Raw genomic sequence first — 27,951 nt, 5'->3', positions numbered from 1 at the left:
TGCTCCTTCTCTGTATTCACAACACCCAGCCTTGGTTCACTTGTCTCCCTCTCTATCTGCTCAGGTATGAAGCGGCCACTGAGCCCATCTCCCCCGGGTGAGAAGGAGCCGCCCACATCTGGAGCTACTGAGTGCCCCCCTCGGCCCCCAGAACTGCCTAAGCCCAAGCGGGAAAGAAAACGGCCATCCTACACGCTCTGTGATGTCTGCAACATCCAGCTGAACTCAGCAGCCCAGGCCCAGGTGCACTGCGGGGGGCGCGCCCACCAGAGGCGGCTTCGGCAGCTCAGCTTGGGAAAGACCCCTGCCGGGCCAGGTCAGTGTCGAGGGCGCCGCTCCCACAGGCTTGGTCTGGGCTCCATGAGCAGCACTGGGTCTGTGGCTTCTCTCTGTGGGGTCTTGGGTCTGGGATCCCCTCAAGGGGGTCTCAGGGTCTGAAGTCCCCCTGATACCGTAGAGTTTTATTTTGCATCTGGACAACCCTCTTTGGGGTCTTTCAGGATCTTGAGGGTCTTTAGGGCTGAAGACTTCTCTTGAGGTCTTTTTGGGATCTGGGAGCTCTCCCTGGGGAGACTTCTGGGGCAGGACCCCTAAGCAGCATTTCTCCAATCTGGAGCCCTCTGGCAGGGATAGGCTATCTGACAAGGGTCTCACCTGCGGGGTGTCCTGGGATCCTGAAGGCCGGGTTCAGCGAGCTGTGGAACACTCCAGCTGAGGGACAGGCAGGGGAAGCCTCTCTTCCTTTGGCCGCTGGACTCCTGGCCGGGATTTCTGCCTCTCCCTGGCTGGGGTGACTTTGCAGAGGTTTGGCTCTAAGCACTGAAGGGGCCGCTGGCTACAAGACAGATTTCTGGGGGAAATGGGTGAATGCATTCGTGAGGGTGATTCCAGCTGACAGGCACATAGGGGCCGTGGGGGAAGCAAGGAGAGGCAGGCTGCTGGCTGACAGGGAGAAAAGGTTCAGAACCAGGCCCAGTGTGGGAGGTCGGAAGGGCCAGAACTTCAGCCTGGTTCCTGGGGGCAGCACCAGAAACCTACTTTGCAGCCCAGGTAGGCAGCTTTGCCAGAGGGCTATAACAAGTCTGCCTGTTCTTATATTTTTATTTATTCCTTTTAATTTTAGAGAGAGAGAAAGAGCACAAGCTGGGGAGAGGGGCAGAGGGAGAGTGAGGGAGAATTTTAAGCAGACTCCACACTCATTGTGGAGCCTGACACGGGACTCGATCTCATGACCGTGAGATCATGACCTAAGCGGAAATCAAGAGTCACCCAGGTGCCCCAAGGCCGCCCGTTCTTTTGGTGAATAGTCATGGGTCACCCATTGTGTTCCCTGCACTGTGCTGGGGACTAGAGACAAATCCTGGTCCTACCCCCTCACCATCCTGCGCCAGGATTGAGTCCGTCTTTTGGTCTGAGACAGACACAAAAAGAGCAGCTGAGTGTTGTGGGTGCCACATGTGGGTACAAAAGAGAGAGGGTAGTTATACCTGGGGACACCAGGAAAGGCCTCCTGAAGGAAGGGGGATGTGCTGAACTCTGGAATAGGCGCATGGGAAGAAGGGACATTGCAGGCGGAGGTCACTGCGTAAAGCAAAGGCAGGGAATGGTCTGATGGCTGGTAACTGCTGTCCACCTGAGCACTAGGGGCTGGACGCCAACGCTGTGACTCTGAGTAAGAGTGTATCTGACTGTATGGATGTTTCCAGAGTGTGTGTGTGTCTATATACGTCTGAGTTCAAAAGCCACTCACTGATTCATTAGGTCTTTATGGAAACCTATGTGCAACCTGCTATTCAGAGGATTCATAGTTGTACTTCTTATCCAGCTGTACTGAAACATTATTGACACGGAACATATGTAAGCTTAAGGCGTACAATGTGATGACTTCATGCATATATATATATTATAAAACAATTACACATATACACGATAAGGTTAATACCTCCATCCCCTCGCATCTTTATGATTGTGCATGTGTTGATAACCTTTTTTAATGTTTATTTTTGCGAGAGAGAGTGTGTGAGCAGAGGAGGGGCAGAGAGAGAGGGAGACAGAGGATACAAAGTGGGCTCCACACTGATAGCACAGAGTCCGATATGGGGCTCGAACTCATGAACTGTGAGATCATGACCTGAGCCGAAGTTGGACATTTAACCAGCCGAGCCACCCAGGAGTCTCTGTGTTGATAATATTTAATATCTTCTCTCAACTTAAGTATCTAGTGCAGTGTTTTTAATTATAGTCACCATGCAGTGCATTAGATCCCCAGATCTTATCTGAAAGCTGGGAATTTGTACCCTTTGCCCAACATCTCCCCATTTTTCTGACCCACCAGCCCCTCGAAACCACCATTGTAATTTCTATTCTATGAGACTGGCTTTTTAATTTTTTAAAGTAATTTATTTATTTTGAGAGAGAGAGGGTGCACAGGGGAAGGGCAGAGAGAGAGAGAGAGAGCGAGCGCAAGAATCCCAAGCAGGCTTCATGCTATCAGCATGGAGCCCGATGCAGGGCTCGAACCCACGAACTGTGAGATCATGACCCGACCCGAGATCAAGATTCAGATGCTTAACTGACTGAGCCACCTGGATTCAGTCTAAAGACTCGCTTTTTTAGATTCTGCATGTAATTGAGGACATACAGTGTGTGTCTGGGAATTCATATTTTTCAAAGGTGGCATACCTACCTGTCAAAAAAGAGTTGTCTGAATACACACGCAGACAAGTTTGTCCAAGATAATAACAGTCTTCACAGAGGTGGGTATATGGTGCTTGGAGAAGTGAGTCACTGTCCCTCCAGTCATCTGTCTCTGCTGGCCCATGCCGGGACTCTGCACAGAGACGTGCTTGGTGCCTGCCAACCCTTTGCATCTTTATGATTGCATATGTGTTGATAACATACACGGTCAGGCACACACACAGTCTAGAGGGGGAGACAGCCATGGGGCCAGACCTTTCTAACCGTCTTGTTGAGGGAGTGAGCAGCACTGTGGGAGCATGCGACAGGGATGGCCGTGCCTCGGGCAGGGATGAAGGGTCCTGGGATTTCCAGGAACCCTGGAATTTAGGGGCTCCAGCCAAGAACCTGCTCTCCATTGGCCTCATTGTTTCTGAGTCTACTCCAGGCCGTGACCCCCCAACACCCACCCACTCCTGTGGATCTCTCCTGTCTCCTCGTCTCTCTGAGGGCTGGGGTGGGAGAGGCAGGCCCCCGTAAAAGGATGCCAGCAACTGCCCTGCAGTGAGGGGTGGGGGTAAGAAGACCTCAGGCACGCGGAAGGCCTTTCCCAGCCCTTGGCGGGGACTGGGCCAGAGCAGAGAGCCCTTTGGGTGCAGCTCCGGAAAAACAGAGTCACACCTCAACTTTCAAGAGGCTCCAGGCAAAGTATAAGGAGCCTTTAACACACTGCTTTGTTCCTAGACACGTGAGGTCTCAGACCTGCGGCAGCCAGGAGGACCACGCTTCCCTGGCAGGATGCTGAAGGTGTGGGGGTGGGACAGCCGCTCTGGGAGGCCTCCTGGAGCTGTCACTTTGATTAGGGGTCTGTGGGGCTGGCGGCCTGCACAGCGACAGGCCGTCACAGGCAGCGAGGCAGGGACCCTCTCCTGCTCATGTGCCCGAGGCCATCCTTGCAAAGGGGAGGCAGGGACTCTTCCCTCTCTGAGCCTCCTTCCCCATGCTTGGGTCAGAGGCCTCCTGACTCTGCCACACCTAGGTGAGCCAAGAACTCTTGGGACAGGGCACAGGATGAGGAAGTGGCAGGTACCCCACACTCCCCCAATTCCCCTCTCCAGATACCTCTGCAACTTCCCCTGCCCATGCTCCGCCCCATCTGTCTCCCACACAGTGCGCCCTTTCATTCTTCAGGAATGTGTCTTGAGCCATCTCTCCCCAGCTCCTTGTGCTGCCTCCCACAGGGTGGGGAGTGTGGGCACCAGGCACCTCCACCCCAATAAGGCTGAACTCAGTGACCCTACTGACCATCTCACACACACACGCGCGCGCGCGCGCGCACACACACACACACACACACACACACACACGCACGCACGCCTCTAAACAATGTTAGGTGGTTCCTGAACATCCACGGAAAGGGTTGCCGGCTCAATCCTCTTAGCTCCAACCTCTAGTGTGGATGTTGGACTGGCACAGGGAACACGTAAGCATCTACTTAGGACCTGAGCTGTTTGGAAAGCACTGCCACGTGCAGCAAGGCATTCCCTTCTCACCCAGCCAAGCCAGGAGTAGATGATGGCATTCAGCCCTCACTTTATTTATCTGTTTGTTTATTTGAGAGAGAGCACGAGTAGGGGATGGGCAGAGGAAGAGAGAATCTTAAGCAGGCTCCACGCTCAGCACAGAGCCTGACACGGGGCTCGATCCTACAACCCTGGGATCATGACCTGAGCCAAAACCGAGGGTCAGACGCTCAACCAACTGAGCCACCCAGGTGCCCCAGTCCTCACTCTACATTGGATATTGGAGCTTAGGGTGTTTAAGCAACATACCCAGCTGGGTTCAGATCCTAGCCTGTCTGACCCACCCACCCCACCCACTTTGCTGCTGAGGAGAGCAGCACTTATTAAAAGATATTGGGCCTAGGGGCACCTGGGTGGCTCAGTCGGTTAAGCGTCCGACTTCAGCTCAGGTCATGATCTCAGTTCGTGGGTTTGAGCCCCGTGTCGGGCTCTGTGCTGACAGTTCAGAGCCTGGAGCCTGTTTCAGATTCTGTGTCTCCCTCTCTCTCTGCCCCTCCCCTGTTCACGCTCTTGTCTCTGTCTCAAAAATAAACAAACATTTTTAAAAAATTAGAAACAAGTAAAAACAAAAGATATTGGGCCTTAATATTTTAGGAATGAGGAGAAGGGATGTCCAGAGAAGGTGGACTGGCTCCCAGATGACTCCACGGTGCTTAAAACCCGTGGCCTCTCCTCTGCCCTGTGCCTTGGTATCCTCCACTGAAAAATGGGGAGATGCCAGCCAACTCCTCCTTGGCCTCGCCCAGCTGGGGAAGGGAGGGGAGCCTCCCAAGGCCAATCCATCCCTCCCTTCTCTTGGCAGGACTGACCCAGCCATACAATTCAGGGCCCACCCCCAGGTCCACCGTGAGGACTGCAATATGACACCAGAGCAGAGAGAAGGGGATTTCAGAAATCACTTAAGTTCCAGACAGGCCAGGGGGGCCTTGAGTGGGGAGTGCAGGGTAGACACTAAGGGGGACAGGAGAACAAGAGATGAACTCAGACTATAATGGATTTCAGGGCATAGACGCGTGTCTTTGGGGGCAGGGAGGGATCAGAGTGGCAGGCGGAGGCTGTCCCCTGCCCTGCACCCTGAGACCTCCCCCAGCTCCTGCTCTAATCAGACCTTCCATCTCTTCTCCGATTCTTTGCACAAGCATCTTGCTGCATTCGGAGTCTCAGAGATCAAAGACCTTGAACTCAGGTCACGCCTGAGTCGCTGGCTTGATGAGCTCCGCACCCCCCATTCCCCGCAGATGGATTAATTTCAGTCCCATCAGGAAGCCCCGGAAGCCCTCCAGCCTGTGCCCCCATCGCTTCAGTATCTCCCTGGGCTGCCGATTCCTCCTCAGTGCCCCCAACCCATCCCGAGGCCTTTGGGTACATGTTTCAGAGAAACTGTGCTCCCCCAAGGCCACTGGGAAGTTCTTCTTGCAGTCTAACCACTACCTCCTGCTGCTGTTCTTCTTAAATGGCAGGTGATAGAAGTGCCCCTTGCTGTCCCTGGACAGCCATCACATCCCCCTCCCCCAGGTGTGAACCTGACCATCGGACACTTCCTCCCCCCCCCCCCCCCCAGGGACCACCAGGAAATGCAAGGTTGTCTGGTTGGAGAATTAGGGGGCTTAGCTCAGATCCCTGCCCTCAAGAAGACAAAGATTCTGTCTGTGTCTGGGTGGGTTAATTAGCTCTGGGCTTGAGTTTCCTTCCGCTCCCCAAACAAGCAACTCCTTCCCCCTAGAGCCTCTTCCTAACAAACCTGTTTTCGGGAGCTGCTGCCGCCAACCCCTCCCCAGACCCTTTGCCGGCTGTACTGGCTGCTCCAGAGATTACAGGTTATTGTCTGGCGGAGACAGGACGCTGAGGGGGTGGGGGGCTAGTGCTGGGACTGGGCTTGGAATGCCAGACTGGATCCAGCTGTGGGGTTGGCTGCCTTCTCTCCCCCATTCCGCCCCCTCCCAGCCACCAGGTGCTCAGGTGAGTAGAGAGCTGGCCCTCAGTCAGGAAGAGGAGGGGGAGGAGGGAGCAAATGCAGAGACAGAGACTGAGGGGTAGGGAAGGGTATGGGCAGGGGAGGGGTGTCAGAAGTTCTAGCTGATCAGATGACCATGCCCCACCCCACCTGGCATTGCCCAGGGAGCAGGTCCAATGGTCCAGGTACTGGACTAAGAGGGGCAAGGCGCCTGCGCTCCCTTCCCCCACCTCCATGGCCAATGCTCTGGGATGAGATCGGGCCTCAGTTTCCCCTTCAGCAAAAGGAGGAGAATGTAAGGGGACGGTGGGGAGAGGATGAGTGAGGCTGGACAGGAGAATGGGGGCTCCTGTAGCAGCAAGCCCTGAGGCAAGTCTTCAAAGTCCAGCAAGAACTTTCTGGCAGGCTGAGAAGTGGCTGGCAGAATCTCCTGGGCTGTATGGGCAGGGTCAACTCTGTCCCTTGTCCCCACATTTGCCCCATATCCCACCGTGGGGGCAGGAAGTGTCCTGTGCTTTCCACCCTGGTCAGGATGGGAGAAACTAGGGAACAGGCAGCTCCTTCCAGGCAAAGGGAGAAAGGGCCCTGCACCCACTGCTTTCCAAAGGCAACAGGAGTCCCTCCCTCCGCCCTCCCCTCCTGTCCCGCACATCCCCACCCCTTCCCTCTGTCACTCTCTGGCTGGTTTCATTTGCTCCTCAGACGGCGCGCTCTGCGGTGCCTCCGAAGGCAGAAAATGCTCTTGGGTGAGTGCTGAGGATGCCGGAGCGTGGGGAGGGCCTCAGACAAGGGTGGGTCTCTCCTCTATCTGCCCTATCCTCTTCCTGCTACTGCTGGCCCCCAAAAGTTGACTGTCGAAAGATTCTGGGAGCCGGTTGACTCTTGGTACCTTTTCCCAGGTCCAGGGCTGGACCGAGGGTGGGGGGCATTCTGGCTGGGAACAAGGGCAGGGGTGGGGGTGGTGGGCAGGGCCAGCTCGGAAACTGGAGGTGCACCCTGCAGGAGGGAGGTGAGCGACACTTTGGGGCAGATGCATGTTCAGGGAGCCTGTGCCAGAGGTTTCTTGTATCAAATCATACCTTCTGCTGCCTCCAAGGGGCTGCCAGGGGCCTCCAAGGAGGGTTGTGTGTGTGCTGGGGGTGGGGAGGGGTGTTGAAAAGAGAGTTATTAATTCAGCAGAGAGAGAGAAGTGGACAGAGAGACAGGCAGAAATCTGAGTGGCTCCTAAATGAGGTCCAGCCACCATGCTGGGGTCACTGTGCTGCCCCCCACCTTTATCTATGGTCTCCTAGCTCACCTCTCCACACAGGGGTTGTCTGGCACACTGAGGGAGGCAGCCAGTATGTTTTAAGGGGTATTTTGGGGAACCCCTTCCACGGGGGCAAGGGCTGGAGGCTGTGGGGCTGGGGCAGAGCTCTTGTGACTGGTCTTGGGGTCTTCCTCCAGCCTGGGGAGAAGGGAAAGTCTGGAACATCAACACGTCCCATCCCAGGTGCTGGGTGACCCGGAAGTGGCTGGGGGCTCTAGAGAATGTGGCTGGGGTGGGAATCCTAAGCCTACAGGGGAGTGGGCAGGCAGGAGATGTTGGATCAACCCTCCCTCCCCTCCCCCCCTTCCCTGCCTTTGACTCTCTCTCCCTCCCATTTTCTTCACAGAGTTTTTGGTTTCATCTATGATAGGAAGGGTAGCTTCACTATTTGAGGGTGTGTGTGTGTGTGTGTGTGTGTGTGTGTGTGTGTGTACCGCCTCAGGGAGGACCCTCTCATCTGCCCCTATGAATTGTGGTGAGGCGAGAGAGAGAGAATCTGAGTTTGGCTACATGAGCTTGTGTCCATGTCTGATGCATTTAATTTTGTAAGGGAGGGTGTGCGCCAGGCACCTACCTCTGGGTAAATGTGTCTGTATATGGATCTTCGTATATACGTATCTCTTTGTAATGATACCTGCCGCTGCCTGCCTGTGGTTTTGTAGTATGTGCATATCCCTTAGTAGGAGTCTGGGTGTCCTCGTATGTCTGTCTCTCTGGGTATATGTGGTCTGAGTGTGTCTTTGTTGATCTTGCCTGTCTGTGTACGTGCATGCTTGTGCGTGGCCTCTGGGTCCGCCTTTGCCCCCAGCCAGCATGGGTATCTGGCCATCTCTGCGTGGTGCCACCTCTGTACGGGCACACCTCAGTGTGCCAAGATGGACTCATCACGAGGAGATGTGTGTAAGTGTGTGCGTGGTGTTTGTGCCTATTGCCATCTCTGTGGGCGCCCACGGATCTCAGGGTGTGAGTCCCTGTGCTCTTCTGTGTATCTTTCCAAGTGATGGCAAAACAGCAGGATGTGGTTTGCCCAGACCTTCTCCCTTGGGTGGCAGCCAGAATGATGTTATTTCATAAGACACCTGCTCTGTGCCTCTGCCTCGGCCTCAGGGGGACCCCTAGGGGTGGCCTCTTCTCTGCCACTCAGTTTGTTTGTATTTGACCAGAGCAATAACCCACCCTCTTGAGGCAGCCATCCAATGAGCCGTGGGTCCCAGCCATGGACCTCTGGCTAGGGTTGGGAGGAGAGGGGCTTAGCGAGGGTGTTCTGCTGCAAAAGACCATCACAGACGACCTCCCCTCCCCCTCGCACACACATATCTGACCCTATCGTGGGTACCAGGCTGTGTGGTGCTATCCTGGGGCAGGCTTGGGGTCTGCAGTGTCTCCCTTCATTTGAGCGTACCCACAGCCAGGCGGTCACGTGTGTGTGCATGTGACATGACTCATGCATCATCCCAGCGGCCCTGGGGGCCAGGGTTCACTGTGAATGTCAGCAGCAGACGGTGGGTGGCACAGAGGAGCGATGTGGGAAGGGTGCTGGGGGAGTACCCAGACGCCACCGGAGAGGTCCTGACCTCAAATCAACGTGTGCCCTAGGCCTTGTGTGGGAGAAAAGTGTACCCAGTTGGGAGGAGGGGCTGGAAGGCATTTCTGGGTGACTGTGTTGACTGGAGGGAGAGACTAAATCACCAAGTGCCCTGGCACCCCTTCTTCAAATCGCCTCCACACCTAGTTCCTTTGTTCCTCAGACCCATTCCTGTCCTGCCCTTTCCTCCTCACCCAGCCATAATTCCCACTTCACAGATGAGGAAACAGGCTCATAGACTAAGTGTACAGCCCAAGGCCTCAGAGTTCAATGTCTCTGGAACTCCAGTGCAGGCCTCTGGACTGCAGGTCTGGGAGGGGTGGTCTGCCACAATTCCACATCCCTCCACCTTCTCCTCCCCTCCCCTGGGAACCCACATAAGGGTGAGGGGCTTCTGTGCATCCGAGAATTCTAGGAAGAGGCCCCTCCTCTCTCCACCAGCCCTCCCCTTCTGGCATCCCCATTACAAATAACTCATTAGATTAAAGATTGAGCTCCCAGCTCCAACACCTCCGGAGGTTCCCCACGAGGCCTGAAGGTCAAAATCCCCAGTATTCACTGCAGAGCCTTCCAGCCGCAGGCACCGCCCCCTCCCCTCCATACCTCCACTCTGCCCTGACTTCGTGAACCTGCCCTGCACTTTCAGCTTGGGCCAGGCCCACCCACTGCCTGGGATGCCCCTGTCCTGGTGAAACTTCACTTTTCCTGCAGTGAAACCTGATAGACTCTCCCCCGCAGACCTACGGCTTTCCACGCGCTCCTGTGTGATCCCAAAGCATTTTGCTGGTGCCTCCCTAGCGCCCTGTTTGGCTCTCGCCTGTGAGCTCCTCTAAGAACCGACCGGTGCACGTGATGAATGAATGACTCTGTCCCTCCCGCTGGCGGGACACCTTTCCTGAGGTCTCGCCTCCGTCGCTCCGGCTGCAGCGCCCGCAGCGGAGGAGGTCGAGCGCGCGCTGGGCGACAGCCGGGGCAGGTGAGCCCCGGGGCGCCGCCACCCGGCCCGCCACCCGGGCCCTCGCCGGCTGCTGGCGCCTCTTCGCCCCGGTTACCGCTAGTGGCTGCTGTCGCTCAGTGGAGCCCAAGGAGACCGCGGCCAGAGCGTCCACCGCGCAAGATGGTGGCTCCCGAGTCTCCGTGAGTGTGTGCGGCGGGCACGGTGGCCGGGCCGGGCGGGGCGCCCCCTCTAGGAGCTTCGCGGCAGGGGGCGGGAGACCGGTGGGGGCCCTGCGGGCGGGGCAGCAGGAGAGGGAAGGGGGGAGAGGCGGGGGGGGGGGGGGGGGAACTCCCCCACCACGCGCCCCCCAGAGGAAGTTCCCCAGCCCTCCGTGTCCGGCCCAGGGCGAGCAGAGAGCCCCTACCTCGCCTGTCCTCCGCCTTGAGCGTGGACCTTCCTAGGGGCTCCCGAAGGGAAGGGGCCCAGAGGGGACTAGGGAGGAGGCTGGGGACTGCCATCCTGGGGCCAGGTGAGCACCGTGTTTGAGGCTGACCTGTCAGGGTGGAATGGGGACTGCAGAACAACACACAGTCACCCCAGGGGCCCCACAAGTTGTGCCAGCTCACGTCCAGGTGGCCAGGGCGTGGAGAGAGAGGTGTGAGGGACCTGGGTCTGACAGGTGCACACCCCTGGTCAGCTTTGGTCATATAGTCACATTTGATTTACACTCCACCCCATCCAGCCTGGTTCCTTCAGGTTGAGGTAGGGAGGGGAATGCCAATGCTTTGGCTGGGTTGCTCTGGAGCAGCACTGTCCAGTAGAACTTTCTGGGATGAAGTAAATGTTCTCTGTCTGGGCCATTTAATACGATAGCCAGTAGCCACGTGTGGCTATTGAGAACTTGAAATGTGGCTAGTGAGAGTGAGGAATTGAATTCTAAAATGTTTATCTAATTCTGATGAACAGCCACATGTGACTATTGCTCCCATATCTGACAGAGCAGTTTCGGAATCCATCTTCCCATGCTTCCTCCCTACCAATCTTTTGTTCCTTTATCAAAAACATCCCAGGTCCCCTAGTAACTTTATCCCTCTGCAGAATGGGACAGGATAGCCGGTTTCTAGGTATATGGAAGGGACTTGACAAACTTTGGAAGGGTACCACCTTGGACTTGCACCTCTTCCCCATTCTAAGATCCCTTGGGTGGTAGGCTGGATAGGGTCACACAGAATCATGGGATCTTAGGAGGAAGAGAGGTCAAAGGCAGCTGTTTTAGCCACCCAAGAGGTACCCAAGGCTTCACTCCATTGTTCTCTCTGCCCGAAAGCTGGTGCTTCCTTACTCATTCACTCCCGAAATTTTGTGGAGCACCTGCTGGGTGCCAGGCAGTGCTCCCTTCTCTGGGGTCCAGATGTGAACAAGTTGGTTACGTTTCCTGCCCTCAGGAAGCCTGCTTTCTTGAGAGAGAGGGAGACAGAGGGTGGGGGTGGGGGGAGGATGCCAAGCAACAGAAATGCAGAGAAAATGAGCAGATTTGTAAACTGTGGGGAGTACAATAGAGGAAACAAACAGGAAACAGCAACAGAAAAGAAGGGGACCTCCTGGGAAGGGATAGAGAAGTCTCCTGGGAAGAGGCGACAACTAAACTAAGACCAGAGAGGAAGTGAAACAGGCAAAGTATTGAGAAGGGAGGATAGAAACATTCTGGAAGAAGGTACAGCATGCGCAAAGGCCCTGGGGATGGGAACCTGGCACTCTGGAGGAACTGAGGGATGTAGCTGGAAGGGAAGAGAGGCACAAGTGGCCACCAGAGAGGTCAGCAATGCCTGGACATTTGGCAGACCTCGAAAAGGATCCTGGCATTGGCCTCAGAGAGCAAGAGGTCATAGAGGGGTTTTAGGCAGTATGTTTTAAAAAGCCCCCTCCAGCTGCTATAGGTCCAGGTGGCTCAGAGAGGGTTAAGAGTGGGTGGAAACCCAGAGTGCCGTCAGGAAGTGACTGCTGTAGTCCAGGCAGGAGATGCAGGTGCCCTGGATGAGGCTGGTGGCATCGGAGAGAAGAGACAAGTGAGAAGCTGATTGTGGAGGTGGAAGTGACAGCACCTGTGGATAGACTGGGTCCAGGATGTGGAAAAGAGCAGGGGCTGGAGGGGCAGGTTTCTGGCCACAGCACCCGGGTAGGAGAGCAGGTATTTCCTGAGCTGGGCTGACTGGGAGAGGAGCATATTTGTAGGGACAGATCGACAATTCCATCTAGACGATCCAGGAACGTGGATCCTGGTTTGATGGAGAGGTATGGCGCCCAGAGGAATGGCTCAGGCTAGGCTTGTTTATTTCAGGGTGACTGGCAAGGGTGGTTCTGAACTTTTTGGATGGTTTTAGGTTAGGAAGAGGAGGAGGAAGTGTCATCAGAAGTGGAGGAGTGCCGATGGGGGAAAGGAAACCCAGGGGACATAGAGTCTTGGGAGCCAAGAGAAAAGCATGTTTCAAGGAGGGTAGGGTGAGCAGTCTAGGGGGAGAGAACTGATGAATTTCACCACACGTAGCAACAGAGAGCACCTTCCCTTGCACTGAACAGGCTACCCCTGGGATTCTGCTCATCTGCCCTTGTACTTACCCATTAAATGCTAGGTTCCATTGCAGGGTGCTGGGTGTATCTGGAGGACAAGACAGTCACCGCTTTCTTGGAGCCCAGAATCATCTAACCCATAGCCTCAGACACATGAGGTTCTTTCATAGGGCCCAAGTAAATCCTTTTAGTCTTTTAAACAACAAACTTGTGCTGAAAGGCATCTGGATGCCCAGCCGTGCATGCCCAGGGACTTAGGAATCCCAAACGGAACAAATGTGATCTTAGCCTTCTGGGAACCAAGTGCAGAGATACACAGAGAGTCCCTGAGTTTACCATATTGTATCACCAAGACCCATGCGCAGAGAATTATGGGAAGCTACAGGATAGGCACCAGCCCCGGCTGGGGGCAGGGGAGGGCAGGGTGGCAGAGGGGATGCAGAACTGCTCTCCAGGAATGAATGGAGATTAGCCAGGGAATGGGGAGGGATAGGAAACTCCAGGCACAGAGGATGGAGGCAGGAGCAAAGTAACAGCTGGGTGTGTGGGGGGAATGGTAAGCCTTTGGAGCTGCTGGCCTAGCAGACGGGAGCGGAGGGAGGCTGGGGAGGGCCCCGCTGGCTCATGGTGAGGTGTGTAGACTCAGGCAACCATTTAGGACGCCACTGAAGAGGTGGAAGCGAGAGAGGGATCTGTGTCTGAGCTCGCCCTCTGGCTGCTGGGCAAGGGACGAATCTGGGGGCATGCCTGCAGAGGTGGAGGCAGATGACACCAGAGTCTCAGCATGGCCTTTGGGGTCAGGAGGACTTAGATTCTTTTTGTTTGTTTGTTTGCTTTTAGAGTTACTTTATTATATTTTTTAATTTAATTTTTTATTTTTTAAAATGTACATCCAAATTAGCATCTAGTGCAACAGTGATTTCAGGAGTAGACTCCTTAGTGCCCCTGACCCATTTAGCCCATCCCCCCTCCCACCACCCCTCCAGTAACCCTCAGTTTGTTCTCCATATTTATGAGTCTCTTCTGTTTTGTCCCCCTCCCTGTTTTTATAAGGAGGGCTTAGATTCTAACTCTGCCTCAGCCTTACTCTAACTTACTGCTCGTGGAACCCTGGGCAAATCACCTGAAGTCCCCAGCCTCGGTTTCCTCCTCTTCAAAATGAGGATGATACCACCCTCAGAGTACTTGAAAGAGGAATCTTGGCTTTCTCATGGAGTCACTGTAAAGTCCTTAGCACAAGGCCCGATGAAGTTCACATCTGACAAATGGTAGTTACTGCTGTTGTTATTAGTAGGCATGGAGAGGTGGGGACAGGGTCGAAGGACAGTTAGGAAGTTGGCTGGTTTTGGCTGCTGGCTGGACATGGCCTTCTGGTCCTAAACGGCTCACCTGTCATCGTGCCTGGGGCGGTGGAAGCATGAGCGAGGTACAGGCAAGCAGCTAGCTCCTTTGGTCTGGGGTCTGGCCCCCACTTCTGGGCTTCCCTTCCCAGAACCCCACTATCAGGGAGTGTGTGTAAGTGTGAGTGCGCCCATGTGAACGTTCAGGGAAGGGAGGTCCAGTGAAAACAAAGGACATTCCTTGGTGCTGTGACTCCGGGAGCTCAGCTTTGTGCTAACTTCATTCTGATGAAATAAGCGATGGTGGACCGGAGAGACTGGCCATCCTCTTGAGTGAGAGGAGTCAAGGTCTGAGTTTGAGTCCTGGCTCAGTCACGAATTATTCATGGGCCCTGAGAACCGCTGTCACCTGGACTCAGTGCCCTCACCTATAAAATGTGGTTGCATAGATGATGCCAATCTTTTCAGAGCTGAGTTCTGACATGTTCCAGCAGTCAAAGTTAGTGCCTTGTCCTGGATGGAGGGAGACACTCAGAGTGGGCTGGGGACCCCCAAACCTCCCCCACTTTGGATAACATTCTATGGCCCTTTGCATGACCCCACCCATTCCCAATAGCCCTTCCCCACTAGGTGCAGTCCACCCGTCAGCTGGGGAGTGCTCTGTGGGCAGCATGAACCCACCGCGGACCCCCTAACGCCTCTCCCTTGTCTCTTTCATCTCCAGTCTCCCACCGGCAGAGCGGGAATAACCATTCCCAGCTAAGGTAGATGGATGGTCCCCATTAGCCTGGCGCGCTGCTCCCCTCCTCCCCCCACAATTTCCATTGTCAAGGGAGGTGCTGCCGTGTGTGGGGGGAGCCTGGGGGACCAGAGCATTTGGGTGGGGTCGGGGGTGCCCTGCCCCTTGAGCAGGAATGGTACCCCCGGGGAAGAAACCAGCCGGAGAGGCCTCCAACTCCAACAAAAAATGCAAGCGTTACTTTAATGAGCACTGGAAAGAGGAGTTCCCCTGGCTGGACTTCGACTACGAGCGGAAGCTGATGTTTTGTCTCGAGTGCCGCCAGGCCCTGGTGCGGAACAAGCACGGCAAAGCCGAGAACGCCTTCACCGTGGGCACCGACAACTTCCAGCGCCACGCCCTGCTGCGCCACGTGACCTCGGGGGCCCACCGCCAGGCTCTGGCTGTCAACCGGGGCCAGCCCACTTTTGAGGGCCAAGCTGAGGGAGGAGGGGCCTACCCAGACCTGGCCACCACCCCCACCTCCACGGGCGTCAAGGTGGAGGTGGACCCGGCCAAAGTGGCGGTGCTGACCACGGTGTACTGCATGGCCAAGGAGGACGTGCCCGATGACCGCTGCTCTGCCCTGCTTGAGCTGCAGAGGTTCAACCTGTGCCAGGCGCTGCTGGGCACGGAGCATGGCGATTACTACAGCCCCAGGAGGGTGAGGGACATGCAGGTGGGTGGCAGCCAGAGGTGTGGGGGAGGGCTCGAGGAGGGAGGACATGGAGCTGTCTGGGCACAGCGCCAGCATGCCAGGCCCCCTGGCAACAGCCAGAACGCTTCATTCATACCTTCACCCAGCAGAACCTTTCACTGAGGCGTATCATGTGCCAGGCCCTGGGCCAGCTGCTGGGGGCACAGCTTGGAAGAGGCCAGACCAGGCTCTGTCCTCAGGGGCACAGAGGTTTTCCCTCACTGTCTAGGCCAGAGGTTGCAAGCCTGGAGCCTCGATCGGCCCCAACAGATACATTTTGTTGATTTTCACAGTGCTTTTGGAAAACCTAAGTTAATTTCCAAGTTAAAAAAAAAAAAAAGAAAAAGTGAGAGATTACACGTAAAAATGTGGATTTGTGACTTCTGAAAAGCTAGGTCCCTATGCTCTCAGGGCATGAAGAGCAGACCCGGGGCTTCTCCATTCCCTTTGGTGTATCCCTGGCCCACTTCAAGCCCAGTACCGCCCATGTGGCCCCAGGGGGCATGCAAGCTGCAGCTCTGTCCTAGGTACCAGTTGTGTGAGTCCTAGGGGCTGGGGTGAGGGTGGGAGAGTTCGATCTCATCCTACAGAGTGATCGATGACAGACAGACAAACGGAGCACACAGTTGGGGTTCTATGTAACTGGGAGGGAACATCTCTATCAGTTAATCCCTGAGCAGCAGAGTGGAGGGAGACTCCCAGGAATAAGGTGGGCTAGGGCAATGCCATAAAAGCACACATAAAATGCTATGGAATCTTTATGGTTCCTAAAGCATTTTTACACTTACAAGCACAGCAACATTTGTAATTGCCGACAACCCTTTTTTTTTAATTATTCATTTTTGAGGGAGAGAGAGAGCATGAGCAGGGGAGGGGCGGAGAGAGTGGGAGACACAGAATCTGGAGTAGGCTCCAGGCTCTGAGCTATCAGCACAGAACCTGATGCGGGGTTCAAACTGGCAAACCAGGAGATCATGGCCTGAGCCAAAGTCGGACGCCTAACTGACTGAGCCACCCAGGTGCCCCAATTGATAGCAACCTTTTAAGAGCTTAGAGGCAGGCAGTGGCCTGATTTCAGAACTGAGGAAACTGAGGCTCAGAGAGGTGAAATAACTTGCCCAAGATCACACAGCCAGTAAGATGCAAAGCTAGGATTGGTCTGTCTGCCCCCAAGGTCTGTGCCCTTTCTTTCCCCAGTACTGCTGCCTCCCCCTTGCAGGAGGAGCCTAACTCTGTCCCTTCCTTTCTCTCCCTGGCTGTCCCAGGTGGCCATTGCCAGTGTCTTGCACACAGAGGCCTGCCAGCGCCTGAAGGCATCCCCATATGTGGGGCTGGTGTTGGACGAGACCAGGGACTGGCCCGAGTCCCACAGTCTGGCCTTGTTTGCCACTTCGGTGTCCCCCTGTGATGGCCAGCCTGCTACCACCTTCCTGGGCAGTGTGGAGCTACAGGAGGGTGAGGCCACCGCTGGCCAACTCCTGGACATCCTGCAGGCCTTCGGCGTGTCTGCACCCAAGCTGGCCTGGCTCAGCTCGAGCCTCCCCAGTGACCGCCTTGGGCGTGTGGGCCCACAACTCCGGGCTGCCTGCCCGCTGCTCACCGAACTACACTGCCTCCCTGGCCGGACAGATCCCGAGCCCCCTGCCTACCTAAGCGAATATGAAAGTGTGCTGGATGCCCTATTCCGCCTCCACGGTGGCCCCAGTTCTCACATGGTCCCTGAGCTGCGGGCAGCACTGGACCTTGCAGCTATTGACTTGGCAGGACCGCGGCCAGTGCCCTGGGCCTCCTTGCTGCCTATCGTGGAAGCAGTGGCTGAGGCTTGGCCTTGCCTGGTACCCACACTGGAGGCCTCTGCTCCAGCCTCCCCTACAGCCAGGGCACTGGCCCTCGCCCTGCGCCAGTTCACCTTCGTGGCCTTCACCCACCTGCTGCTGGACACTCTGCCATCCATGCAGAAGCTCACCCTTGTCCTGCAGCCTGAAGAGCCAGACTTGGCCTTGTTGCAACCCCTGGTGATGGCAGCCGCGGCCTCCCTCCAAGCCCTGCGCAGCTCGGGTGGGGCGCGCCTCCAGGGCTTCCTGCAGGAACTGGCGTCCTCCAGCTCTGACTTGGGCGGTGGGCGCTGCACCTACCGCGGCGTGGAGCTGGTCGGCTACTCCGAGGCTGCGGTGCGGGGCTTGCAGCGGCTGCGGGGGGCCTTCCTAGACTCCATGCGGCGGGGGCTGCGGGACTCCTACCCCGGGCCCTCGCTGGACGCCGTGGCCGCCTTCGCGGCGATCTTCGACTCGCGCGGCTACCCGCAGGCACCCGAGGAGCTGGGCGCGCACGGCGAGGGGGCACTGCGGGTGCTGCTGCGCGCCTTCGCCCCCGCCGTGGTGCGCCAGAGGGCGCTGGGCGACTTCGCGCTCTTCAAGCGCGTGGTGTGCAGCCTCGGGCGGCTGGGCCCGCGGGCCTTGTGCGCCAGGCTGGCCTGCGCGCGCTCCGAGCTGCACGAGCTCTTCCCGGACTTCGCCGCCCTTGCCGCCCTGGCCTTGGCGCTGCCCGCGGGCGCCGGCCTCCTGGACAAGGTGGGCCGCAGCCGGGAGCTGCGGTGGTGGGGGCAGAGCGGGGCAGGGGAAGGCCGGGGCGGCCCGGCGGTGAAGATCGCAGTGGATGGGCCCCCGCTGCACGAGTTTGACTTTGCACTGGCCGTGGAGTTCTTGGAGAGTGGGTGGGCGGAGGGGCTCCTGGGGTCACAGCTCACGTGAGGGCGGCCCCCTTCCCTCCGCCCAGACAGCCTGGGGCCCTGAGCACTCTAGGGGCCAAGACAGACTCTAGGTGACGGGGCTGCACCCAAGCTGACCCCCTAACTGTGGCCTTCCAACCACCTGCCCCGTGCTTCCTCCGCTCCATGCTGAGTACTAACCCAGCCCCGTGGGCTGTGGAGGAAGGGCTGTGTGGAGGGGGTCCTGGGCAAGCCCACGGAGATGCTGGGTTTGGGGACACCCTCAGTATCACTCCTGCCCTTGCCAGAGTTTGGGGAGGAGTAGCTCACCATTTTCCCTCTGGACCCAGCCCAGGTTTGGGCCATAGAAAAGCTGAGGAGTCTTGGTTGGAGGGAGAAAGGAAGACTGGGTCTGAGGGATTGAGGGAAAGAGGAATGGGTCCTTGGCTGTTAGCTCCCCGCCTGGCAGCATCTCTTCTCTTCAGATAGGACTAGACGGCAGATGACTTCCTTGGTGTCGACACAGCATAGCACCCTCTCTGTGCACAAGCTACCAGTTCAAGGGAGGTGGGGGTGGTGCCCTACCTCCCCCACCCACCGGTAGGCTGCCTGTATGTGGCTGTGTATATAGATATACACATCTACAAATGTAAAATAAATCTATCCTATCTTGCATATCGTTAACACACAAAAAATCGAAAAGGACTTCTTCCGGCTTTGCAATGACAGAGTCCAGAAAAGTTTCAACGGACTGCATTTATTTCTAATGTTTTTCTTCCTCAAAGTCTGGTTGCTCCCCAAAGTTCTGAGCCTTCCCCCGCCCTCGCCTCAGACCTTTAAGACCAAAGACTGTAAAACCACAGGGCTGGAAGGGCCAACTCTGAGGACCAGCCTCGGGCCACACCCAGGAGCTGGAGGGCTTTTTGCCTCCTGGGAGAAGGAGTTGGGGCCTCACCAGAGCTGGGGGGGGGGGGGGGGGGGGGGGGGGAGGAGGACACATCCCTTCAGATTCCAATGGGTTTCCCATCCCCTCTGTCAGCCTTGCTGTGACTGTGTGGGCATTAGTGAGAGGGGTTTGGGTTTAACTTGCAATAAACTGGAAACCCAGTGCATCTCGCAGTCTCCATGGTGCTGTGTGTGTATCAGGACTCCTCTGGCCTGGGATTCATTGGGGTACTTCTGCTACCTCTATAGGGGATGGGAGGGGCATCCTCCTGGACTGGGAACCACAAACTGTGGGCTTCTGCTCCCCCGGTTGTGGAGAGGAGAGGCACAGAAATGGGCGGTAATTGCCCTGGGGTTAGCCAGTGCTACTTTGTGAAGAGGGAGACAGGAGTTTCTGCCCCAGCTCCACACCCGAGAAGCCCATCAGCCTCTTTTTCTGGCTGTGGAGGTAGATGTGAGCCCCATGGCTCCCCATTTCAGACCCTGCCCTTCTTCCTCCTGCAGCAGGCCCGGCCTCCAGCGCCCCCAGCCCCCTGCTGGCCTCCCTGCCCCTGCCTGCCAGGCCTCTGCAGCCCCCGCTGGACTTCAAGCACTTGCTCGCCTTCCACTTCAATGGCGCCACCCCGCTCAGTCTCACCCCCAACTTCAGCACGGTACGGGCTCGGCTGGCGGGTGGGGGCATGCGGCCAAGCTTGGGGTGGGCAGGGAAGGTGGGCTCAGAGGGGCTGGCTCTCAGAAGCTGGGTATAAGTAGAAACGACATCCCCAAGAGTGACTAGGTGCCCCCCAAACGGGGACCCCCGGCCCAGCTTTTCCTTAGGCCAGGGAATGAGGATGGTTCCAGTAACACCTGCTGGGCCTGTCGTCTGTAGGTTTTACTTGAATTTTTGTATAGGGACATCTATGGGTGATCTGTGTACGTCTGTGTGCATTTGGGGTATGCCCTTCTATTTTAGTTTATGTGTCTGTGGGTCTTTGTGTGTTCCTTGTGGTTGTGAATGTGTGTGTGTGTGTGTGTGTGTGTGTGTGTTTGTAAACATCTCTTTGTGCCTGGGTCCTTGTATGTAATTAACGTGTATGCCTGTGTATCTGAGAGATATTTTTGTGTCTTTGTGTCAACTCTGTATGTGTTTGATATGTGTGACCTCTGAGTGTGTGTGTGTTTGTGTGGTTTGGGTAATTGTGTGTCTATGCAAGTGTGCCATTCGTATGCATGTGAGTGTGTATCTTTCTGCATGGCTCTGTGATTTGTAACTGCCTGTAGGCTTATGTGCTATGTGTGTGTATGCCAGTCTGTGTATTTCCATGTGTGCATGTGTGTGAATGAAAGTGTAGGGAGCATGAATTTTACTTCACTCCATGAGTGATAAGGAGTAACTCCCTGCTTTCTTTAATTCTGGAAAATCAAATGTAATCATCAAGGAGCCCACCCTACCTGACAAGATGGCGGGAAATTCAGTCTCAGTCACCCTTTGGAGCCCCTTTCCAACCTCCAAGGTCACACAGAGATCTGAAGGAGCCTGAGTCCTTTGGGGAGGGTCCCCTGTTCTTCAGTCCCCTCTGTCACTTGCTGACACACTCACTGTTCATGCACACAGTCCCTTGGGAGTGGGTAAAGCTTCTGTCGCCCTTCTCGCTGGGGGCCCTGCTGGCCATTCTCCTGTCCTCTGCCTGCCCCCAGCCCTCGGTGCTGTTAGGTGAGGGTTAGAACCTCTTTCTGTTCCCAGGAAAGTTTCTGAAGGCATGCTTTTTTCTCAAAGCCTCTGTTCTCTTCTCTTAGGAAGGTTGAGAAAGTTCCTCTTGATAAGCAAGCTGAGACCACTTCTGCTGTTGGTCCAACAAGCCAGGCCCTGAGAAAAGGGAACAGGAAGGCTTGGTTTGATAGAAGAGAAAAAAAAATAGTTAAAATAAGGAAAAGGGAAAAAGAAACCACATAAATTAATGTTCCAAAGAAATGATCCTGCTGCTCGGGGAAACTTCTGGCCTCCATGTGCTGCCGCCTGTCCTTTCCCGGCCCCCCACCTGACCCAGCCCTGCTCTCACTCCCCTTCTCAGGCCCTGTGACAGTGGCAGAGCTGATGAGATCAGCCTTCTCTGTCCCAGCCCATGGGCCCAGCGCAAAGCTGGGTTGTGGGACAGGATTTCCAACAGAAGACCCTTTGTCCCTTCCCTGCTTCTCCCTGCCTCTAACTCTGTCCCAATAGTTGTGATTCTTGTGAATGAGGAAAACAACAACAACAACAAACCAGAGACCAGAGGGGCTGCAAGAGATGCCAAGGTGATCACCAGGACATGGTTCTGTTTCTCCCGATCATGGAGGCCACCCTGGCCATCCCACTGCCTCCAAGCAGAAACCCGGGGAAGAGATTGTTTGTGTGTCTCCTATCCACAAGGATGGGAAAGTTCTTCCTACGGCCTGATTCCTGCCCTCCCCAATAGTCTCTAGTTTTTGGCATTTTGCACTGCCCCCTCCCCCCACCAATCCGACCCCAGAGTTATTGTGCCCTCCCACCCCCTTCACAGATGGACCCAATCCAGAAAGCTGTCATCAGCCACACGTTTGGGGTCCCCTCCCCTCTGAAGAAGAAGCTCTTCATTTCCTGTAACATCTGTCACCTGAGGTTCAACTCAGCGGTGAGAGGGAGTAGTGGAAACAGATTGGGGAGGAGGCTGGGCAGGGAGGGGGCTGGACAGTGGCTTCCGGGGTCTTTCCTGGAGGAATAAGGCCGGCAAAAGGACTGGGGTCCATATTTTCTGTCCCTGGGTGCAGAAAAGGCACTCCTGGTCCTTTACCCATCCCACCCTCTCCTCTCCCCAAATTCCTCGGCCTCTTCCCTCCCTCTCTAGTGGTCCTGGGACTCCATTTCCCTCCCGCTTCTCTCCTGTGTCCTGGATCCTTCTGCAAGAGAGAAGACTGACCTTTCCTGCTCTGGGTCCCAAGGGACACCATCAGCTCCTAGTCTGGAGCTGAGTTCTTAAAGCATCTGACAGTTAACGTGTTGAACGTTTTCATGCCCATCATCTTAATTAGTTCTCATGACACCTTGTTAGATGGATAGAGGCCCTGTTATCATCCCCACTTTTCAGATGAGGAAAATGAGCCTCAGAGACGTTAAGTGACTTGTCCGAGGTCACACAGCTGGTGAGTAGCAGAGCTGAGATTTGAGCCCAGGCCTGGCTGACCCCAAGGCCCACATACTTTCCACCACAGCCTCCCCTAGATAGTAGAGAAGCCTCATTCTGGCCTCCCAGGGAAGATTTACCTTCTATCTGGACAACTGTGGGGCTTGGAGAGATCTGCTCTGGTGAAAGGGTCTAGGGAGGGGCCATGGGGGCCTGTCTTTCCTATACTTGGGAGCAACAAGCAGGGACCCCTAGGTGAAGGGGTCAGGACACGAACAGGCCAGATTCAGGGGTTTCCTCCAGGCTTTCAGGTTATATGAACCTTATAAATTGATGGACAGAAAGACCTCGCTCTGAGGGAAGGACCATGTCTTCTCTATGCTGGGCTCCTGGCACAGAGCCTGGCAAAGAACGAATGCTCAACAACTATTTGCTGAAAAACTGAACAAAGAGATGAATGTTCTGGGGTGCACATACCCGAAGCATGAGGACTGCTCTATTTTTTCCATTTGTGCATTTATGAACCTGGTAACTAACATCGTTGAGCACGTGCCGTATGTACTAGGCCCCTGTCATTCATGTTCTCTTTTTAATTCTCACAACCCTTCAAGGTCAGTATTGTCATCACAAAGTTTACAAGTCAGCAAAATGAGGCTCAGAGAAGTGAGGCGATTTGCCCAGGGATGCACAGCTCATCAAGTGGCTGAGACAGAATTTGAAGCCAGAGGCTGCTTGCCTGGAGGCTCATGTATGAGAATGAGTTCTGTAAACCTCAAGGCCACACAAATGCTGTGATGACAAGGATTCACCTCTTGTCTGGCCAGAGCCCTGTCCCCTCTGACCTGCCCCCTGCCCCTCACCAGCTCATGGATGGGGCATGTGGACTCAGCAAAAAATGGTGACCCCAAGTCCTCCCCTCCCCAGAACCAAGCTGAAGCACATTACAAAGGCCACAAACATGCCAGAAAACTCAAGGCTGTCGAAGCCGCCAAGAGCAAGCAGAGGCCACAAACCCTGGCCCGGGATGGGGTGCTGGTGTCCCCCACCCTGACTCCAGCCAGTGGATCCCCTGGAGAGCCGCACAGCAAAGGTCAGTCCTGAACTCTTCTCCCCTCTCCCCAATCAAATCTGGTTTCTGGCGAGGGGTTGGGAGATTTCTGCATATTATTATTACTTTTTAAACGTTTATTCATTTTTTTGAGACACACGTGCGCGTGAGCGCACGCGCGCGCGCACACACACACACACACACACACACACACACACACAGAGTTGAGTGGGGGAGGGGCAGAAAGAGAAGGAGACACAGAACCTGAAGCAGGCTTCAGGCTCTGAGCTGTCAGCACAGAGCCCGATGTGGGGCTCGAAGTCACGAACTGTGAGATCATGGCCTGAGCCAAAGTCGAACACTTAACTGACTGAGCCACCCAGGCGCCTCTGCATATTGTTATTATTTTTGCGTGTGTTGGGGTATTCCATACATACAGAAAAAGGCACACATCACAAGTGTTGAGCTCGAGGAATTTTCCCAGTCTGAATATACCAAGATCAAGAAACAAGCACCCAGAAACCCTCCTTGGTCCCCTCCGGGTTACCACCTTGTTGTAGTAGCTTCCTAGGCTACCATAATCAATGACTGCAAACTCAGTGGCTCAAGTCAGAAGTTTGAAATCCAAGTGTTGATGGAGTTGATTCCTTCATGGGGGCTCAGATGGAGAGTCTGTCCCATGCCTGTCTTCTAGCTTCTGGCACTTGCTGCCAAGCCGTGGCGTTCCTTGGCTTGTAGATGCATCCCTCCAGTCTCTGCCTGTGTCTTCACATCACGTTCTCCCTGTGTCTCTGTGTCTCCATGTGGTCTTCTTTACAAGGACACCAGTCATTGGATTGGGGCACACCCCAGTCCACTGTGATCTCATCTTAACTACTTAACATCTGCACAGACCCTGGTTCCAAAGATCACATTCTGGGGTTTCATGCAGATGTCAATTTTGGGGTGATGCTATTCAACCACTTGAATTCAACCACCCTCCCCCAGGTGATCCTGACTTTTCTTGCCATCGATCCGTTGCACCTGGTTTTGGTGAATCCTATCGCATGGAACTTTTGTGCCTGGCCTCTTCCGTGTTGTTGCATACAGCTGTGGTTTGTCCTTTTTATTGCTGTGTAGTGCTCCATTTAATGACCGTACAACGCTGTCTTTTTTTTTTTTTTTTTTTTTTTTATTTTTTTTTGTTTTGAGGGGAGCCTGGCTGGCTCAGTCAGTTAAGCGTCTGACTTCGGCTCAGGTCACGATCTCAAGGTTCATGGGTTCGAGCCCTGCATTGGGCTTTGTGCTGACAGCTCAGAGCCTGGAGCCTGCTTCGGACTCTGTGTCTCCCTCTCTCTCTACCCCTCCCCCCACTCATGCGCTCTCTCTCTCTCTCTCTCTCTCTCTCTTTTTCAAAAATAAACATTAAAGAAATTTTATTTTATTTTTTTAATTTTTTTTAACATTTATTTATTTTTGAGACAGAGAGAGACAGAGCATGAATGGGGGAAGGTCAGAGAGAGAGGGAGACACAGAATCCGAAACAGGCTCCAGGCTCCGAGCGGTCAGCACAGAGCCCGACGCGGGGCTTGAACTCCTGGACCGTGAGATCATGACCTGAGCTGAAGTCGGACGCTTAACCGACTGAGCCACCCAGGCGTCCCTAAAGAAATTTTAAAACTATATATTTTTGTTTTTAAAGTAATCTCCATACCCAGCATGGGACTTGAACTCACAACCCCGAGATCAATAGTCGCCTGCTCTACTGACTGAGCCAGCCAGGTTCCCCTCTCTTTTTTTGTTTAAATCTATTCTCCTGTTGATGGATTTTTGGACAGTTTCCAGTTTTATGCTATTACGAATAGTGCTCTATGAATATAACAGCACATCTTATCGGCAACTTCTGCTTATTTAACAGTTAGCAAAGAACTGTAAAGTATCGGGGCTGTGAGGGCTATCTGAGACCACTCTGTCCAACTCTACATTTTCAGATGGGGAAGCTGAGGCCTAAAGAGGCCCAAATCTGCCCAGTGAGTTGGTGGGAGAGTGGAGTCTGGAACCCACTGCTGGTCATCCCGACACCAGGGATGCTTCCACTCTGCCATGCCACCCCCAATATGTCACTGCTTAAAATCATGGCCTCCAGATGATTCTAACCCGATGCGTTCCATCTCCCCAGCCGTTCCTGCAGCCCCACCCCCTGGCCCCCAACTCCAGCCACCGCTGACTCTGGACCCCACGCCGAGGGAGCCGGCTCACTCAGATCTCTTGGATGCTGCCTCCTCTTCCTCTTCTTCCTCCTGCCCACCCTGCTCTCCAGAGCCTGGGAGAGAGGCACCAGGGCCTGAGCCTGCAGTGGCTGCTGTGGGAAACGGTGTGAACGGTGTGAACGGGGAGGGCAGGAGCGAGAAGGGACGCCTCTATTGCCCCACGTGCAAGGTGACAGTGAACTCCGCCTCCCAGCTTCAGGCTCACAACACAGGTCAGTGCCGTGCCCCTCTCCCTCCCCCACCACCCTCACCGCCCCCCCCCCCCCAGTCCAGGGAGGAGTGGGGCAGGGAGACCCCCTCCACAGCTGCAGGCAGGCTGGAGTTTCTGGGCGCTTTGCCCAAGGGCTTCATGACAGAGGTGTTGTGTTCAGCTGTGATTGGGTGGTCATTTGGGGTCCTCCCACTAATGCTTGAGGCGGGAGAATTGGGAAGAGAAGTCTGTGGTAGCAGGAACTGAAGGGTCGGTGGGAGAAGGCAGGAAGCTCCTCCTCCATCTATCTTAGACCCAGAAGGAAAGCACTGAGATGGGAGCAAAGGGAAGCCACAAGGCTCCCCTGCAGGGAGGCGTTCTGGGGAGGCTGGGGGTAGGGGGGACAAGAGAAGCTGGGAGGCCCCGGCGGCGGAGGTGGGGAAGAGAACGCTCGGGCGGCTGGAGGGGAGAGCGTGTGCAGGCGGCTTAAGGGGGCAGCCAGCCTGACCTGGTTCAGAGGCATCTCCCCTGCCCTGGAGCCCTTCTTGGGTGCTGACAGGCTGGGGCTGTTGTTCCTTCTCTCTCAGGAGCCAAGCACCGGTGGATGGTGGAAGGTCAGCGAGGTGCTCCTCGAAGGGGCCGGGGCCGCCCTGTGCCCCGGGGAGGTGGACACAAGGCCAAGAGAGTGGCAGGGGGCCAGGGCGGCCGACAGGGGCCCAGCCCCCCCTTTCACTGTGCCCTGTGTCAGCTCCAGGTCAATTCAGAGACCCAACTCAAGCAGGTGGGAGAAACCAGAGCAGGGCTGAGGGGTGGGACCGGTCCCAGGTGACAGGAGGGAGCCAGGGAGGAAGAAGAGGGAGGCTGGAGGGGCAGTGGGCTCCTGGAGGGGCCAAGGCTGGGTCTCACCTCCCCTTCCCACGGTGATACCCAGTAGGTGTGCATCCGACGTGTGACTCATGGGTGAGGAAGGGTTAGCTAGTGGAGGATGATAGTCATCTAGGGGTCCTTGGGCTTCCTTATCCTGTTGCCAGTTTGTCTGTCTGTCCATTAGCACCTGAGCAGCAGGAGGCACAAAGACCGCCTGGCTGGGAAGCCCCCCAAGCCCTCCAGCCAGCACAGCAAGCTGCAGAAACATGCAGCGCTGGCTGTGAGTATCCTCAAGGTATCTGTCTCCCGGCGACAGGGCTGGGCCCTGGGTCAAGAGGGGAGAGGATGGGCCAGAAGGGCAAGCTGGGGGGGACTGGTGGGGTGGGGCAGGAAGGAAGCCACCCCCCCTTTAAGGCTGCCTGGGCAGAGAGTCGGGCTGGGGTTTTGGACCATCTTGGGATCTGCCCAGTGGAATTTCCGGGGAGGTGGGCCGAGGATAGTAATCTCTGGGTCAAGAGCGAGGAGTGGGCGTGCATCTCCTAGAGACCATCTCTGCCCCCACCCCCCATAGCCTCCTTCCTCTGGGCAGGAAGACAGGTGCTGGAGAAAGCCCTTTGGAATGATGTTTTGGGGGTGGGAAGGGTTTAGGTTTGGAACCCTAAAAGGCACGTCTTTCCTGCAACAGAACGCCCAAGGATGGGGCCCCGGGAAGGCTGGGATTTTCCTGGGTCAGACTGTGTCCATTCTCTCTCTCCTCTGCAGTCGAAGCTAGCCTTGCAGAAGCAACTCACCAAGACACTTGCAGCCCGCTTCCTGCCCAGCCCGATCCCCGCCGCTGCCGCAGCCATCTGTGCGCTGCCAGGGCCCTTGGCCCTCAGGCCTGCCCCCACAGCAGCCACCACCCTCTTCCCAGCTCCCATCCTGGGCCCGGCTCTGTTTCGCACCCCAGCAGGAGCCGTCCGCCCTGCCACAGGGCCCATCGTTTTTGCCCCCTACTAGGCTTCCTGGGGAGGCCGGTGCTTGGCACCCAGCAGTCGCTGTCCTTGCCTCCTCTTCCCGAGATGCCTCAGTTTCCTCCATCCCCTAGGAGACTGCCATTTACAGCCAAAGCTTCCTGCCCAATCTAGGAAGAGCTGGGCTAGTTTTAAGGGCAGCTGCCCTTTGCCCAGTCTGGACTACGGATTCAACTACAACCCTCCTGGCCCAGGACCTTCCAACTCTCCTCTCCCCAGCCTCCTCAGGCTGGCAATGGGCTCCCCTGCATTGCCCAGCCTGATTTACAGGGAGCAAACTGAGAAATCCCCAAGATCTATGCAAAATCCTAGCCCCAGCCCCATGGTGCTCTCATTTCCCCCACCTGAGACCTAGAACCCCATGGTCAGAGGTCCTAGGAATC

The 27,951-nt window shown here is 55.8% G+C and overlaps 2 protein-coding genes across 2 annotated transcripts; both read left to right on the top strand.

The window, feature by feature from the left end:
- The first annotated feature begins 66 nt into the window (after nt 1-66).
- ZNF385C (zinc finger protein 385C) lies at nt 67-27,556 on the top strand. Its single transcript, XM_049636097.1, has 8 exons — nt 67-316; nt 19,584-19,732; nt 21,602-21,712; nt 23,126-23,291; nt 25,408-25,710; nt 26,276-26,469; nt 26,740-26,850; nt 27,318-27,556. Exons 1-8 carry the CDS (start codon nt 67-69, stop codon nt 27,552-27,554), a joined length of 1,521 nt encoding a protein of 506 aa, XP_049492054.1. The 3' UTR covers nt 27,555-27,556.
- CE1H17orf113 (chromosome E1 C17orf113 homolog) lies at nt 13,648-19,254 on the top strand. Its single transcript, XM_049636094.1, has 2 exons — nt 13,648-15,409; nt 16,693-19,254. The coding sequence occupies exons 1-2, from the start codon at nt 14,867-14,869 to the stop codon at nt 18,175-18,177; spliced, it is 2,028 nt and encodes a 675-aa protein (XP_049492051.1). The 5' UTR covers nt 13,648-14,866; the 3' UTR covers nt 18,178-19,254.
- Nucleotides 27,557-27,951: the final 395 nt, after the last annotated feature.

This window comes from Panthera uncia, chromosome E1, assembly GCF_023721935.1.
Source record: "Panthera uncia isolate 11264 chromosome E1, Puncia_PCG_1.0, whole genome shotgun sequence".
Taxonomy (NCBI): domain Eukaryota; kingdom Metazoa; phylum Chordata; class Mammalia; order Carnivora; family Felidae; genus Panthera; species Panthera uncia.
This window is presented reverse-complemented; position numbering and strand designations above follow the sequence as displayed.

Bases quoted from the DNA above. Each gene is read 5' to 3' on its own strand.
- CE1H17orf113 (XM_049636094.1), top strand. From the start codon at position 14,867: ATGGTACCCCCGGGGAAGAAACCAGCCGGAGAGGCCTCCAACTCCAAC. The intron at 15,410-16,692 runs GTGGGTGGCAGC...TGGCTGTCCCAG, and splicing joins GGAGGGTGAGGGACATGCAG to GTGGCCATTGCCAGTGTCTT.
- ZNF385C (XM_049636097.1), top strand. From the start codon at position 67: ATGAAGCGGCCACTGAGCCCATCTCCCCCGGGTGAGAAGGAGCCGCCC. The intron at 25,711-26,275 runs GTCAGTGCCGTG...CTTCTCTCTCAG, and splicing joins GCTTCAGGCTCACAACACAG to GAGCCAAGCACCGGTGGATG. The intron at 26,470-26,739 runs GTGGGAGAAACC...TCTGTCCATTAG, and splicing joins CAGAGACCCAACTCAAGCAG to CACCTGAGCAGCAGGAGGCA.